The sequence below is a fragment of the Streptopelia decaocto genome (assembly GCF_964273445.1).
Source record: "Streptopelia decaocto genome assembly, chromosome: 12".
Classification (NCBI taxonomy): domain Eukaryota; kingdom Metazoa; phylum Chordata; class Aves; order Columbiformes; family Columbidae; genus Streptopelia; species Streptopelia decaocto.
In genome coordinates this window covers 5,018,402-5,033,481 of record NC_138667.1, presented here as the reverse complement: position 1 = coordinate 5,033,481, position 15,080 = coordinate 5,018,402, and the positions used below count along the sequence as shown (strand labels likewise).

Here is a 15,080-nt window from a genome sequence, read left to right as displayed (position 1 = left end):
CCCAAACCATTCCCTGATGGAGCAGGTGAAACTCCAGGGGCTTTTGTCCTCCCCAGAGCTGTGTGTGACCTCTCAAAATACAAACAGGTCACCAGACTCTTCAAAATGACCTGTACAGCTCACTCAGGCTACACGGGTTTTCCACTGAACACGCTGGTTGAAAAGGCAGTGTTGAGGAAAACACTTATTTCCCATTCTATGATATTTCTCTGGATTAAAATTTGTTTTAAAAATTACAATTCTTGCAACAACTTTACTTCGTCTTCCTCGTCGCTGTCAGTTACGTTGATAAGGTGGATGCTGGAGGGAGAAGATGGGGTGGCTGACAAAACCTCCTCCAACGCTCCAACATCCAGCTGTGGCAGGGGGCTTAAATACTGCTCCTCGCTGCCACTATTGTGACAGGACACCACGTCCAGGCTCTCACAGCTGCGGGGCTCCTCACGGACGCTTCCTTCTGGGTATTCCTTGAAAGGATAGTCTCTGTCCAGAGCCGAAAACATCACCTCTGCTCTTTGGTACCTGTCTTCATAACAGCCAAGGCATTCAGGCACTGAGCTGGAGAAATTCCCACAGCCAAATGGAGGTCGGCTGAAGGGGCATGTGCTGCAATGAAAGAGATGGAAAGTTGGCTTTCAGCAATGCAGGTTGCAGCTAAGAAAACCAGAACGACACTTATGTTCTTTGCTAGTCAGTTTATCTTGTTGAAATATTAAAAACATGCATATTTTTAAGCCATGCCTATTCTAAACACTGGGTCCATAACAACAGTCATGCACAGATTCCATATCTGTATACATGCACCTTTTCACGCTAGATACATGCATGACGTTGCTTTGAGAACAAACACAAACCCACTGTATTTATCAATGAAATAATGTGGATAAACCACCATCGGATAAGCCTGCGCTATGTTAACTGATAGAAGAGTAAAACAAAGCATCAAAAGTCAGTTTGTGTTATTTCTGTATGCCAAAATTTGTGGCTGGGGTAAAACGCTCTTATTTATTCTCAGAGGGAGCTCTTGCACTGTTACGTTGTTATTAAACAGGAAGACTGTGAGAGAATCCTTGTGCCCAACATGTGGTTGACAATGTTACTATTTAAAGAATGTACAGTGATAAATTTTTCAAAAGCAACTCCCCAGTAGATTGCAGGAGTTACTGTGTCAAATGTCACTGTATCCCTCTGGTGTCAGGAGTCTGAATTTTTATTCTGATGCAGAATGACACACAGTTACAGAAATGAACTACATTGTTAAGAAAACAAAGTATGTGAAGAAGTAACAGAGCTCTACAGTACAGACATTATAAAGACATCGATACAGTGTCTATTGAGGTTTCAAAGAGACTATTCAGCTTTCCAATCTAACATTTGAATTTTTAGTGCATAAATCTGCACGCATGTCTTTGCACTGTCAATGCTACTCAGAAATGATGGTTCTTGTATGCAATAAAAGATTTTATAGGAAAGAGAATTTATAAATCATTGTATTAGAAAGATCCTGGCATTAGCAAAGCTGGCAGCTGTCAGAAGTCCATTAATGTGAGAACTCAGAATGGTCTTTTATGGAACAAGAACACTCCTCTCCCCCACAAAGGCCTCACAAAACTCTAATTTCACAGACCAAGGGCTAAGCTAAGTTCATCTTTAGCAATTTGGGGAATATGTGCCCTGCGTTTCTTTAAGGGACCTCAAAAATTGAAATATATTGTATTGCACTTATCAGCTCATTAAGTTCTTTTGAGTTTGATGGGTCATCATCAGCCCTAATTCATGACCAGGTAGTCTTATTGCTGTAGGAACATACTGGTTGTTGCTATTAGTAGGAATAATAAACAGGCAGAATTTAAGTCTAATAGTCGTAATAATTTGTTACATTTGATTTTGCATGGTCCTGAAAGAAAAATGGTGCCTCACAAAGAATAAGCATAGCCATGGGTTTGTGAAATGAGAGCACATTAGTCAGCTACCAGACTTCTTGTGTTTGACCAGCACAGCTGCTGCTGGGAGAGCACTGGGCCTTTCTGTGCCTGCTTAGCTTAGGAAATACCTACGGGATACTAAATGTGTAGTATTTATTCTTACTGGTATTGAAAAGAAGGGTTTCATTACCTTGAGGGGAAATAGTGCGGTCCAGGTACAAAGTAAGGGTGGTAAAATGAAAAGCGAGGAGGCACTCCAAACAGACTGTGTGGCTGACTGATGGGAAAAGACTCACAAAGATGTGAGTGAAGAAAAGGAGTAGCCTGGGGAAGAGGCACCCCTCTAGGGAAAACAGAAACCCCTGGGTACTCCTTTGGGGACTCGCTACTAGAGACAGAAAATCTGCCATTGGTGTTGGTTACATTACTTGGGTTTCTGCTGAAGCTCTCAATGAAAACTGGGGTAGGTCTCTTAGGAGAGCAACTGAGCCCAGATGATACATCAAGAGCTTCTGTCTGAGCAGGGTCAGCAAAGTGCTGTGGTGAAATGACAGGGCGCAGGGGCAGGGTTGGAGCTGGAACAGCCACTGGTGTGGTGCTTGCACTAGTAGTCTGGAAAAGAGTAATTGGACCAGCATGTTGGATGGAAGAAGCCGGCAGACGGATCGCGGGAGAAGCTTCACCTTTAGGAAACAGAACAGTTATTTATCAGACATGAACAGAGGAAGAGATTTCATAAACAGTAACGTAGCAAACCGCAGCCAGAGCCAGAACCATTTCCCCAAAACCACTTTCTAACACTACTTCCCTGCAACTCACAGTCATACACCGCCTGACCTACATGTGTTCTGACAGACGGGGTGCGATCCCACACATCTAAGCTTCCTTCTACAGAAACCCAAGGGTGAAAGACAAAGGAATTGGCTAGTGAGTGGTGAGGCTGTGAGGCTGCGAGGCTGCTGAGGGCTGTGTCTTGTCCTGATATGGCCACAGAATGGGCTTGGATTGTGCATTTAGCACCTGAAGCTCAGAAGACCTCCCAAACCTACTAGCTGATTTGGAGTAAGCCAAATTGTTAGCAAATCTGTGTGGTACCAAAGCAGCAGTGAAGAGCAGAAGCAACAGTTAAAACACCCCACTCTCCAGTCTGTTTTCTTACTTGTTTCACCAACAAACACACTAGCTGGCCCATTTCACTTTGAAACGTTTTGCAGAATATACACTTGAATGTACACTTCCAAATCGTGGCACATCCACAGGGATGCCTTTATAGGGAAAGATTTCAAAACACATTGCACAGGTATTTTCAACCCCCAGTACCTACTCTAAGACTCTCAATTCTGAGTCAACAGGATTTAAATGTGTCCACATTTTTATAGTTTGTATTTAAGAATCATTTCAACCACAATGGGATAGTAAACTCTGGAAAGAAATACAGTAGCATCTGAGGACAATATAACATTACGAAATATACTAGGGGTAAAAAAACCCCACAAAACTTTATTCAGTCAAATTTACAGAAGGATTTGGGAAGGGATCACATCTCTCAGAACTTCACCAGAACAAAGCTGAGTGCTCTCTTTTAAATCTCTGAATATTGCCACACAGCATCAACAGGCATTTTCATTTTCTTGGTTTATTAGAAGAGAGAAGCCCTTGTCAGCATGCTTAGAGAAAAACGCTATTGCCTGGATCTAAGCTATTTGTTGTTGAAATCCACTATTTGTGCATAGAGAGTTCTTCCAACACAAAATTAGCACATCAACTATTGTAGCTGCCTGTGGGCTCTCACGCTACAACCTATTACATTGACCATACAGAACTATTCCAGGTGTGCAGATACCTAAGTAACTGTTCATGGAAAATGCGCAAATGAAATATTTCTTTTTCAGATTTAGTGACCACTTTAATATTGCAGCACACATGTTACTAGCACCCTGCTAACTGCCTTTCTGGTGAGGTAAGATATATGTGAGGCAGAGACAGAACAAGAAAAAGAAACAGCTGAAGCTGTAATAGTAATAGAGATCAAAAAAGATGTAGAGGTATCAGGAGGTAACCAGGAGCTACAAAGACAAAGATCTGTGGGCAATGAAGAAGCAGCTGGAAGAATTTAGGAAGCTGAGGAAACAGTGCAGAGGTTCAGTGCAGGGCAGGACTAATAGAAACAGTGGTGTAAAGAAAGACTGAGAAATTGTTTCAGCTATATCTACACTGCCATAAGTATAACTTTTACTACAACAGGTAAATTCCAAATTTTTAAAATCATTTACTACTGAAAACTCACAGACGGGATGTCCGATACTGTTCTTAACGTTGGGCATGACAACAGAGTAAGCAGGCGGCTGGAAGGGAAAAATGCCAGCTGGATTTGTGGTGATGATGCTCTGAGGAGCGCTGGCAAACACAGCAGAGACAGGCAGTGGGAAACGCTTCCTTTTGCCCTGTCGTGGTTGATAAACCCAACCTGTCAGAGATGAAAAGAGATGCAGACATCCTGTTTTTGGGATGGTCTCATTCACTATGTAAAGCCGTGATATCCATAATTCTAAAGTATCTTAAAAAATGAGTCCAAACCCTGCTCCTATAGTAAACGGCAAAACTCTATTTGTTTCAGTGAACTAGCAAACAGGGCATTTAATCAGAGGTGGAAATAAAATGGACATATTTGGGCATTGTTTTTATGTTACTAAATTGTAACTGTTTGTGAGACAAGGAAATACAGAACAGTGGGGAGGAGTTAACATAGATTAACTCTTAATGAAACTTTAAAGAAGCTTTTTTCTTTTTAATGGTGCAAGGAGGGCAGGAGAGAGAGTGCCGCTCTTATCTTTTGCTTATTGATGAGAGATTTGTCAGTTCTTGTCTACCAGGATTAGCCATAATCCTGAACTAGCAAGATTATGACAACAGAGAGAGTAAGGATCGTGACACCTGGTATCTCAACAGCTTTTAAAAAGACTGTTCAAAGTCATTATAATCTGTTTTATTGAACTGCACTGTTATGGAGAAGCAATTTGTTAAGGGTACAAATTTTTAAATCTTTTGACAAAAGGCTGAGAAACACCTTCCATGATGTTATTTTAGCATCCCAAGTCTCCATGTTGAATCCCACAGAATACAGTGCCGTTCGTGCTTGCTGTGGCGTTTCCCTTTCCTGCTTCTAAGGAAAGGACGCATGTGTCACCACAGGCCACCTGGGCAGCAGCTTCTGGAGCATGTAAAATAATGCAACAGGCCCCCTTCACACTAAACTCAGTATCTCGCCATAAAGCATTCAGAAGAGCTGCTGTAGCTGCAGTAGTTTAGGACCATAAGAAACATCAGAGCCTATGAAACATCATTTTGGATGCTTTAAAAAATTCATACACTTTCAGGCACTAGAAAGCTGACAGAAGGACTGTGTGCTTGAAATTTTGGTGATTTTTTTTTTTCTCACTCTATTACTTGCTCTAATGAAAGAGATCCATCTTTCCAAAGTGTGGCACTTCTAAAGCACTCAAGTAAATAAATATGTATTTACCAGGAAATTCCTCTCTGTGCCTTTGTTTTATTTTCTGAGCTTCATCATAATAGGGCTGCTTCTGCTCTTCAGTCAGTTTGCTCCACTCCAGTCCAAGCTGAACACTGATTTCTGCATTATTGGCAGCTGGGTTGGCTTTTGCTAGGGCAGGCCGATGAATCCTTGCCCACACCATAAACGCGTTCATTGGACGCTTTACATGGCCACTTTTGTCCTTGCTAAATGGAGTATCTGGCATACCTATGCAATGAAACGAGGAAAGATGATCATCTTCCAGACAATATACGCAATACAGGCTATGTTCAATAGCACATCAAGAGGATGTTTGGCAACAGTCAAAAGAATTACTAGAGCTTTGGAACACACGAAACTTGATGGGCGTTTGGAGAGCAGTTCCTAGAAAAATAATTAAGGCTAAGGGAGCATCCTCTGGTAACCTTTGCTGAACCACTGCACAAGGAATCATCTACCTGGCTTTTGTTACATGTTAAAAAAAAAGAAAGAAACAATAAAATAAGCCTATGGGACCGCTAACACACTGGTTTGGATTTCGGTTGACTAGATGGTTTTCTTATTAATCAATAAACTTATGAATTTATAAACTAAACATTGTATAGTACAGACCATATCACTGCAAATTTGTCATCACCACCAGAACTGTCTCCAAAGCTCTAATGATGGAGGGACCAGCTCCAGTGATGGTGCAGCAGTTCAGTCCCACACTGGTGCAGCCTCTGGCTTCCCAGCTGAGGTTGTTGCTGTTCTGGGCTTCTGGTTGAGGGTTTTTTTTTCCCCTCCACTCTTTTCTCAGATTTGGACACTTTTTTGCTGTAGGAACCTGTGTTACCAAACAACTGTTACATGACACCCTTCACTGGCTTTGTAAATACGGACTGTATTTAAACTGAGCTGGTGACATGATGAATCCCCAGACCACTCACAACTGAACCCCGAGCAAGAAATTTCCTCTGTGAAAAGGGCTTAGAAATGAACTCTTTCACATTATCAATAAAGGGCAAAAGACCTCTAGTATTTAAACGCTCACTTTAAGTCGTTAATTTTGAAAACCTTGATATCTGTCAAAAAAAAGTAAGCTTCTAATCTAGATGTTTCAATATGTTCCTGATTTAACAGATCCAGATTTTCTCAAAGAGGTGTACGAATGTTTCATAGCTTTAAAAATCAAGCAGATTCCTGACCTTAAACTTGCAATCACAACTTGGTGCGATTCTGAACACTCCTGTAGGGGGTTTAATGTAGTCAGGGAGCAAGTGGACAAAACTGCATTGATTTTAATAAACCGATAGAGAACTCTACTCCCGTATGTTTACATCTTACACTGGAGAGTTGCACAAACTCCAGTCTACTCAAAGGGATGGTTCTCCAACACAATATTCCTACTTGTGTTCTCTTCTCTGATAACCTGTCAGCTGTGTGCCTCTTACTGAACCCTGGCAAGCTTTCTTAATAGAATACCTGAGTCAGAGGGCAGTACTGTGAGGGGAACGTTTTTAGTTTCAATCTTTACGGAAGGCTCCAGCAAAGACTGCATTTTAAGCGGCACTTGTTTCACCGGCACTTTGGTCACATGGATGAGCTCCGGCGGCAGAGGCCGTTGGATCTGAATGCGGGTTCCAGGAGGCAAGGGGTGAAACACGACCGGGAGCTTCAGATCTTCAGGGAGGATGCCGAAGCCCTGGCACAGCTGTGCCTTGCGGTCAGCGGGGCTGGGCTGAGCGGGGCCGCTCGGGGAGCCGGCCGGGCCATCGTCCTTCTCCATCTTCACCCCGAGGGCCGCGGGAGGCGGCTCTGCTTTGGCAGCAGCTGCTCTCCAGGGCTCCTTCCCTTCGCCCCTGTTCTCCAGCACCTTCACCTCATTCTGGTTTTCTCCACTGCCCCTTTCGTGGTCTCCTTCTCTCTTGGTGACAACGCAGCTCCCCTCTTTGTCCCACCATGGAGACGGGGAGCGTCTGACCTCGCCCGCTGACCCTCTGCTGTCCCCGCAGCAGGCCGGGCCGTCTCCCTCCTCTGCCTCGGGCTCCTCGACTTTGATGTGAAGCAGCTTGGGGGGACCCCTGGACTCCTCCGGCGGGGGTCGACGGAGACCCGGGGGCGGCTCCGGGGCAGCCCCGGCGCGGAGCCGCCGCTGCCGCTGCCGCTGCCGCTGCCCCCGCTGCATCAGCCGCGGCCGTTCAGCCCCTGCGGTCGTTGCGCCAACGCCCGCCGCGCCCTCGCGCCGCCACCGCCCACCAATGAGCGCGCAGCGAGCCCTCCTCCCGCCACACAGTGCGGTCGCCATGGAGACCGCTGGCGGAGGCCCCGCCCCCGGGCCCGGCCGTGCGCCCCTCGCCACGCTCCGCCCACCCGCTGAAACCATGGAGAGGTCCGCCTGGTCGTCCAGAAGGGCTTGTTGCCGCGCTCTCAGAGGGCGCTTCCGCTTCCGCTCTGACCATGCTGAGGTGCCGGTGGGCGGCATCAGCCATCGCTGTGCTGAGCGGCAGCGGCCGCCGCCACGTCTCCATGGCGAAGAGCAAGTTCGAGTACGTGCGGGACTTTGAGGCGGACGATACGTGCCTGCCCAACTGCTGGATAGTGGTCCGGCTGGACGGCCGCAACTTCCATAGGTGAAGGCCGGGCGGGCAGCCAATGGCCGGGGCGCTTATAGCGGGGTGGTCGCTATGGCGACGCCTCAGCGAGCGGGAGGGGGAGGGTTGGGGTGCGGCAGGGAACACATGGGGGTGCTGAGGCGGGAGGAGGCTCCGGGCTGGTGCCGTGGGGTCGGCCTGGGCTGTTCCCTGCCGGCCTGTGCGAATTCTGCAGGCGCGGGGGTTGCAGATCCTCCTTTTCCTCCCTAATCCCGATGAACCCTGGAATCATAGAATGTCCTGAGTTGGAAGAGACCCACGAGGGTCATGGAGTCCAACTCCTGTCCCTGCACAGGACACCCCACAGTTCACACCGTGTGTCTGAGGGCGTTGTCCAGTCTCTTCTTGAACACTGTCAGGCTTGGGGCTGTGACACCTCCCTGAGGAGTCTGTTCAGTGTCCAGCAGCCTCTGGGTGAAGAACCTTTTCCTCATGCCCAACCTGACCCTCCCCAGCACATCTTCTGCCATCCCCTTGGGTTCTGTCATTGGTTGCCAGAGAGAAGAGCTCAGTGCCTGCCTCTTTTCCTGCCCCTGTGACGAGTCTGTAACCGCTATGAGCAGTCTCCTCTTCTCCAGGAGTCTCCTCCTCCCACAGTCTCCTCTTCTCCAGGCTGAGCAAATCAAGTGACTTCAGCAGCTCCTCATACAGCTTCTTCTCCAAACCCTTCACCAACTTCGTGTCCCTCCTCTGGACACTCTTCAGTAGCTTTATATCCTGTTTATCCTGTGGTGCCCCAACCTGCACACAGTGCTTCAGGTGAGGCTGCACCAGGGCAGAGTGGAGCGGGACGATCCCCTCCCTCACCCAGCCAGCAATGCTGTGCTGGATGCACCCAGGACACAGCCTGTCCGGCTGCCAGGACGCACTGTTGCCCTTCACTTGGCCTCTCCAGGGCACAGGAGAACTACTGGTGTTTTGTCTTCAGGGGCCATTGATGTTTGGAGTCAGTGTGTGTGTGTGACATTTGCCTTTCTTCGGGATTAATAGAACACAGTTCTCTTGAGTGGTAGGTGATGTGTTCTTGCTGGTGATTTGGACTCTGGTTCGGTCACATGCGGGCCTGGTAAAGCCCTCATATTGTGACAGTTTTACTGATGATGTTGCCCTTGTTGGACTAAAAGACACCCTGGGAAAAAGGGAGTTTGCAGAAAATAGTATTTGTCATCTTCTTATTCCAAAAAAATTAGGAGCACCAGTTGTTTTGAAGGACTGGTTAGGGTGAGATACTGATGGGAAAGAGAATGGGTTATCCAGAATTATAACAGAACCTTTTGTTACTGTCTTTCATACCTGGAGGGATTTCTGTGTCCATATTGACAGGATACTGGAAATCAATATTCACAGAAAGCAAATATGAAACTGAATGGTTTAGCTGTTTAAGGGATTCTTATTCAACTGTTTTTGCTTTGAAGGTTTTCTGAGCAGCATGAGTTCAAAAAGCCAAATGATGACCGTGCTCTTCAGCTGATGACCAAGTGTGCCCAGACAGTGATGGAAGAATTGGAGGATATTGCTATTGCTTATGGACAGAGTGACGAATATAGTTTTGTTTTCAAAAAGAAGAGTAGATGGTTTAAAAGAAGAGCAAGGTAACAGGTGTTTTGATATGGGAGTGAACTTAACGTCTCTAACTCTATAATTTAGATTTGCCTTCATCTACACGCAAAGGTGAGGAACAGGGCTGTGTTTGGGCGCAGACGCTACAGTTAGTTCAGGTTCTTCATGTGAACTCTTTGCATGTGATCTTGCAGGAAAATATGTTTAGTCATGCAGAGTTTTAAAAGTTTTCATAAAACAACATTAGAAACAAACATTGTTGGAATAAACTTTTTTTCTAACAAAATGTTACCTTTTCCGAAGTCTGTTACTTGATTCTCAGTACTTGCTGTTTTTTAAAAGACTCTTACGCTGTTGCTGATCTGTTGAGCCATTATTTAAGAAAATCTGCTGTCCACCAAATTATTGATACTCAGATAATCACAGATATTTATATATATATAATCATATTGATGTATGTATTTCTTTTTCCTTTTGCTTTGTGTTTGCAAGCAAGTTCATGACTCATGTGGTCTCCCAGTTTGCCTCAAGTTACGTTTTCTATTGGAAGGATTACTTTAAGGACCAGCAGCTTCTGTACCCACCAGGATTTGATGGACGAATTGTTTTGTATCCAAGCAACCAAAATTTGAAGGACTACCTCAGCTGGAGACAAGCAGATTGTAAGCGTTTCTAGAAAATGGAGATTTGTGCAGTTGAGTTCTCTTCTTCTCTGAATAGAATGCCTTTATTTCCAGTGTGTAGATATAGGTTATCAGTGAAAGAAGAGCAGCTGTGGTCACAGTTTTAAATAAACAACATGAGAATTGTTTGGGGCTTTGTATGGATGTAGAAATACTCTGAAATTCTGAGTCTTCAGGCTACAACTGTATTTGTTGCATCCTGGGAGTGAGTTCAGCCCAGGAAATAGTAGAATTATTAATACAATTTATTTATTATTTTTTATGTTCTGAGTTTGTCTAGCCAAGTAATCTTTACTGAAGAGATATGAATGTTCAAATTCAGGCCATGTAGCAAAACTGTAGCAGTCAAAACTGCTGTTTATTCCAGGTTAGAGCAGACCGTTGGATTTGTTCTCTAGGTTTTTGTTAGTACCTACTCCTTGTTGCTCAAATGAAGGTAATTTACATTACACATAAACACCTTTCACCCTCTGTTCTCACTTGTCAGAATTTTATAATTAAATTTATCTTCTAATCATTTGTATGGTATGCAGTACCTTAAAAATGAATCAGAAAGATTGTGTCTTCTCAAGCAACTGATATTATTAATTCCTCTTTATTCTTGGCTGTTTCTTGGATATGACTTTGGAAATAAAGTGTTCTTTTTGAGTAGTAACTCAAATTTGGTAAATACTCTTTCTCTCTTCTCTTCCTCTGCAGGCCATATTAATAACCTTTATAATACAGTGTTTTGGATGCTTGTACAGCGAAGTGGTTTGACACCCATGCAAGCACAGGAGAGACTCCAGGTAAGACTGTCTTGAGGTCTTTTTTTTTTCCTAGCTCCAAAGAGTCTTGTCTACCCAGCAGCACTGACTGGCTCATCTGTTCTTCCTGTAATAATTTTGCTGTTGTAGATTCAACAGATGTTAATGTGATTAGCAAATCATTTGGTTGTGGTTAGGTGTTAGCAGGATTTTTATTTCCTAATTGACAATTTCAGCAATCTTAAAAATATCATATAAATAGCCAGTAACCATAAGCACAAAGTACAATAGCAGGATTCAGCTACAATTGATTCCCAGTCCCTTCTATAGTGTTTTGTCTCGTTATGTAGACTTGAGCAGATTATTTCTGTTTTCTCCTGGTGTCTGTTAACTTTATTTTGATTGTCGTGAAAATGTAATCGGAAGCCTCTCTGTTTTAATATCTTCATTAGGCAGTTGGAAACAATTCCTCTGTTGTGAGAGGTAATTAAGCCACCTAATGTAAAGGTGAAAAACCTGCATAAATGTCACTCTTCCAATATTCACTTGTCTTCTGCCCTAGAGATTCAGTTTGTTTGTTTTCTGTAAGAGTATTTTCTTTTCATTTCCTCGCAGGGAACTTTGGCTGGAGATAAGAATGAAATCTTATTTTCTGAATTCAACATCAACTACAACAATGAACCTTTGATGTATAGAAAAGGAACTGTCTTAATATGGCAGAAGGTAAAAAACTATATTACCACTTGCTTCATGCGTATGTTTTAAATAGCTACACTGTGTCAAACAAGCTACACTATAAGATCAACAGAGGTATCCCAAATATATGTATACATAGACATACATTTAAAACTAACCATATTTGCCATGTAATGATGTGTAAGATGATTAATTGTTTTGGAGGTGGTTTTGAGATATCTGTATCTATGAGCATAGTACAAAAACTAGTTGCTGAAGTCTGGTTTAGGTACAGATTGACTTGAAACAAAACATGTATCAACAGATGACAATGTATATGTAGAATTTCCCAAGCCTGATGTATTTGTAGGATACATCTCTCTTGTTTAATGAATCATACAGTTGGTTTCTTACTGTTAGCAGCTTTGAAAATTGAGGAAGCATTTTGCTTCCTGAAAAATTGCATTTTAATGACTGTTGTCAGTTTGATATGGTAATCACTGAGGCTTGTGCCAGGCCCTTCACTGGATTAGTTCCCAAGTATTTCCACTGCAAAGGAATTATGAATTGGCATTCAGTAAGGTAGCTCAGCTCATAGTGTGCTCAGTCCTTTTCCGCACTTGTTCCTTATGCATGTTTTTTCCTTGGTAATTGTAGACATTTGCAAGGTTTCCTGTTTGCTTTATGTAGCTCCAAATTAAATATTGTGCTTTATTCAAGAATACTTGCAATCAGTTATATGAATTTGGAGGTAATTTCTTCAAGCCATGTGATGATGACATGCAGTTTCAACTGCTCATGTATCAGTCTTTAAACTGAGAAGATTCTCTTAAAAAACATTCAGTGTTCAAATTCTGCAGTATGCTAGTGTTGATAGTTGCTTTTGTTGTAGCTTTGTTTCTTGTCCATTTGTGAATCCCCTCTGGAGCCTTATATGTCTGTTTATGTGTCAACTGTATCTTCAGATTAATGAAGTCATGACTAAGAAAATAAAACTGCCAAAGGAAGCAGAAGAAAAGGAAGTTGAAGTGACCCGAACAAGGACTAAAGTCATTCCCCTGCACTGTGACATTATCGGGGACCAGTTCTGGGAGGAATATCCTGAAATTCTGGCTGAGGATAGTTGATGCCTCTGAGTGTAACTGACTATAACATGCTGCTCTGCTGGCATTGTTGGCAAGTATGACTGGTGGCTGGTTCAGTTGAACCTGTGACCCTCTTCAGCAACTACATTGGTTTTAGCAATGTTGTTGCCTGAAAACAAGACACTCATATGTTGTCTGACATACAATATAAGTTTTTCATATAGGCATATCCTTGTATTTTGAATGTTAAGAACCCATCATAAATTAAGACCGCTCCTCCTTTCTACATGTGTATTTGTAGAAACAGAGTATAGAAATTTCATACATTTCTATAGCATTTAAACCATGAGATATCTTACTGAACTGCTGAGCTACAAAAAAAAGCTTGTATATTTGAACAGTTAAAAGCAGAAGAGAAAATAATTCCTTTTCTGTTTGTTTGTTTCAACTGAGACAGACCAGAATACTTCAATTGGCATTTGATATTAAACTCTAATCCCAGTGTGTTCGGTCAGATTAGTGACAAACTGTCTGATTCTTACAGAAAGGACATACAGTAGCCCAGCAGTTTCCTGTGACTGATTTTTACAAGCTTTTGTCAGATGTACAGGATTTTTATTCTTTTAAAAAATAAATAAAAGATCTTCCCCACTGTGTTTATTACTTGGCCTTTCTTTTTTCTGGAACTTTTACTAGTAATTGGTGAAGGTTCCGAACAGTTAAGGTAATAATAAAGATACTGTACAGACTCAGATTCTCTTAAGATGTGAGTAGACATTCTCTCATCATCCATGGCCTGGGAAGTCATCTGTCTCCTCCAGTGGAGTGAAGGGTGGCAACACATGAACTGACACCAGCTTGCATTGCTGTTCCCTGATTTTCCTGGGGATGATGCAGATGTAGCGGTCCTGACAGTACGTGTTGGTTAGAGGGAAGGGAGACGTGTGTGTTGCCTGATCTACGCACAACTTTGTTCTGGTTTAACAGTTAAACCCCTTTGTCAAAACGGTTAAATCACACAAGCTCTCAGAGCAGAAATATTTCTGCTAATGTAAAGGAGCTCGTCCCAATGTAACTGCAATTTGAAGGAAATAACCTATTTCAGTATAGAAATACAACTATAATGATATAATGGGTGTTTATAAGCATATTATTACTGCTTTTAACCATACTAGTTTCAAAAACATGGTGTTAGAACAGTAATCTGGCTGGCAAGGTGTTGCTAAGGGATAGATAATCGGCAGTTGGGACTGGCCATCAAAATGGAAAGAGGATCAAATCTGACTGAAGAAGATGAGTACTGAGTTAGTTTCCCATGAATTCACACAGCGGGCTACTCACTGCTTTCACCCTCCCCACAGAAAGAGCCTGTACATTTAAGGAAATGTGCATTTTGTGTGTGTGTTTTTAAAAAAAACCAAACCCAAACCCCTAAACAGATACTGATGTAAAATACTAGTTTGCAGTTTCTTCCTGAGAATAAACAAGGATTCTATGAATTTAAAATAGCACAGGACTTCCCCTCTGCTGCTGTGTGCAAATACTGAGCAGTTAAGTCAGTTCAATGAGACAACATGTATCAGTTTTAGTTTGTAGAATGAGTTGTATAATTCGCAGGAAGAGGATATGAGAGATTGTGAGATGATGATTCTGAATGAATCATTGCACCAGTCATTTACCGCTAAGAACTTCCTATCTGTCTAACCAGGGGTTTTTAGTCTTGTAACACAAATGTAACTTGACTTTGCTATGCCATGTGTTACCACCTGGTGCCTGACTTCAGACTTTACATATAAAGCATCTGCTCCAGAGGTGGTGACGTTCGGATTTTGCAGTGTGACTAAAGATGAAAAACTATTTTGGCAACTATGATTCATGCATGGAAAGTATTATGTAGGTTTTTTATAATATATGTTATGAGTACATGATACATAAATATATTACAGAATGTATGTGCATTGTGTGTGTGTGTATAAAAAATGGGTACGTAGTAGGTCTTAAGAGTGTTTTCTAATTAAGTTATACTTACAATAATATGTAATAAGTAAACGTATCTCTTTACATGTGGATGCAGACTTTGGAACCAAGATGTGGATTGTCTGTACAGCCATGGCCTTTAATTTATATTAATATAAATGCCAGAGAAAGGAACTCCCTGCGGTACCCTCATGCATATAGTCATATATATGACTTTGTAGCTGTAGAAGAAAATAAATCTTCCTGAGGATCAAGTGGACT

General features: G+C 42.7%; 2 protein-coding genes across 3 annotated transcripts; one reads left to right on the top strand and one right to left on the bottom strand.

Moving 5' to 3' along the window:
- Positions 1-233: 233 nt before the first annotated feature.
- Positions 234-7,901, bottom strand: SOX30 (SRY-box transcription factor 30; the record flags this gene model as incomplete). Its single annotated transcript, XM_082063920.1, has 6 exons — positions 234-606; positions 2,116-2,608; positions 4,213-4,392; positions 5,449-5,688; positions 6,925-7,494; positions 7,667-7,901. 6 exons carry the CDS (start codon positions 7,899-7,901, stop codon positions 234-236), a joined length of 2,091 nt encoding a protein of 696 aa, XP_081920046.1.
- THG1L (tRNA-histidine guanylyltransferase 1 like) lies at positions 7,891-13,498 on the top strand. 2 transcript variants are annotated; one of them, XM_082063677.1, is made up of 6 exons: positions 7,891-8,072; positions 9,509-9,685; positions 10,146-10,315; positions 11,036-11,124; positions 11,698-11,805; positions 12,723-13,498. In XM_082063677.1, exons 1-6 carry the CDS (start codon positions 7,900-7,902, stop codon positions 12,882-12,884), a joined length of 879 nt encoding a protein of 292 aa, XP_081919803.1. In that variant the 5' UTR covers positions 7,891-7,899; the 3' UTR covers positions 12,885-13,498. The 2 variants fall into 2 exon arrangements, with proteins under 2 accessions (XP_081919803.1, XP_081919804.1); XM_082063678.1 differs by lacking the exon at positions 7,891-8,072 and having other exon boundaries at positions 9,545-9,685; positions 10,150-10,315.
- The last annotated feature ends 1,582 nt before the right edge of the window (positions 13,499-15,080 follow it).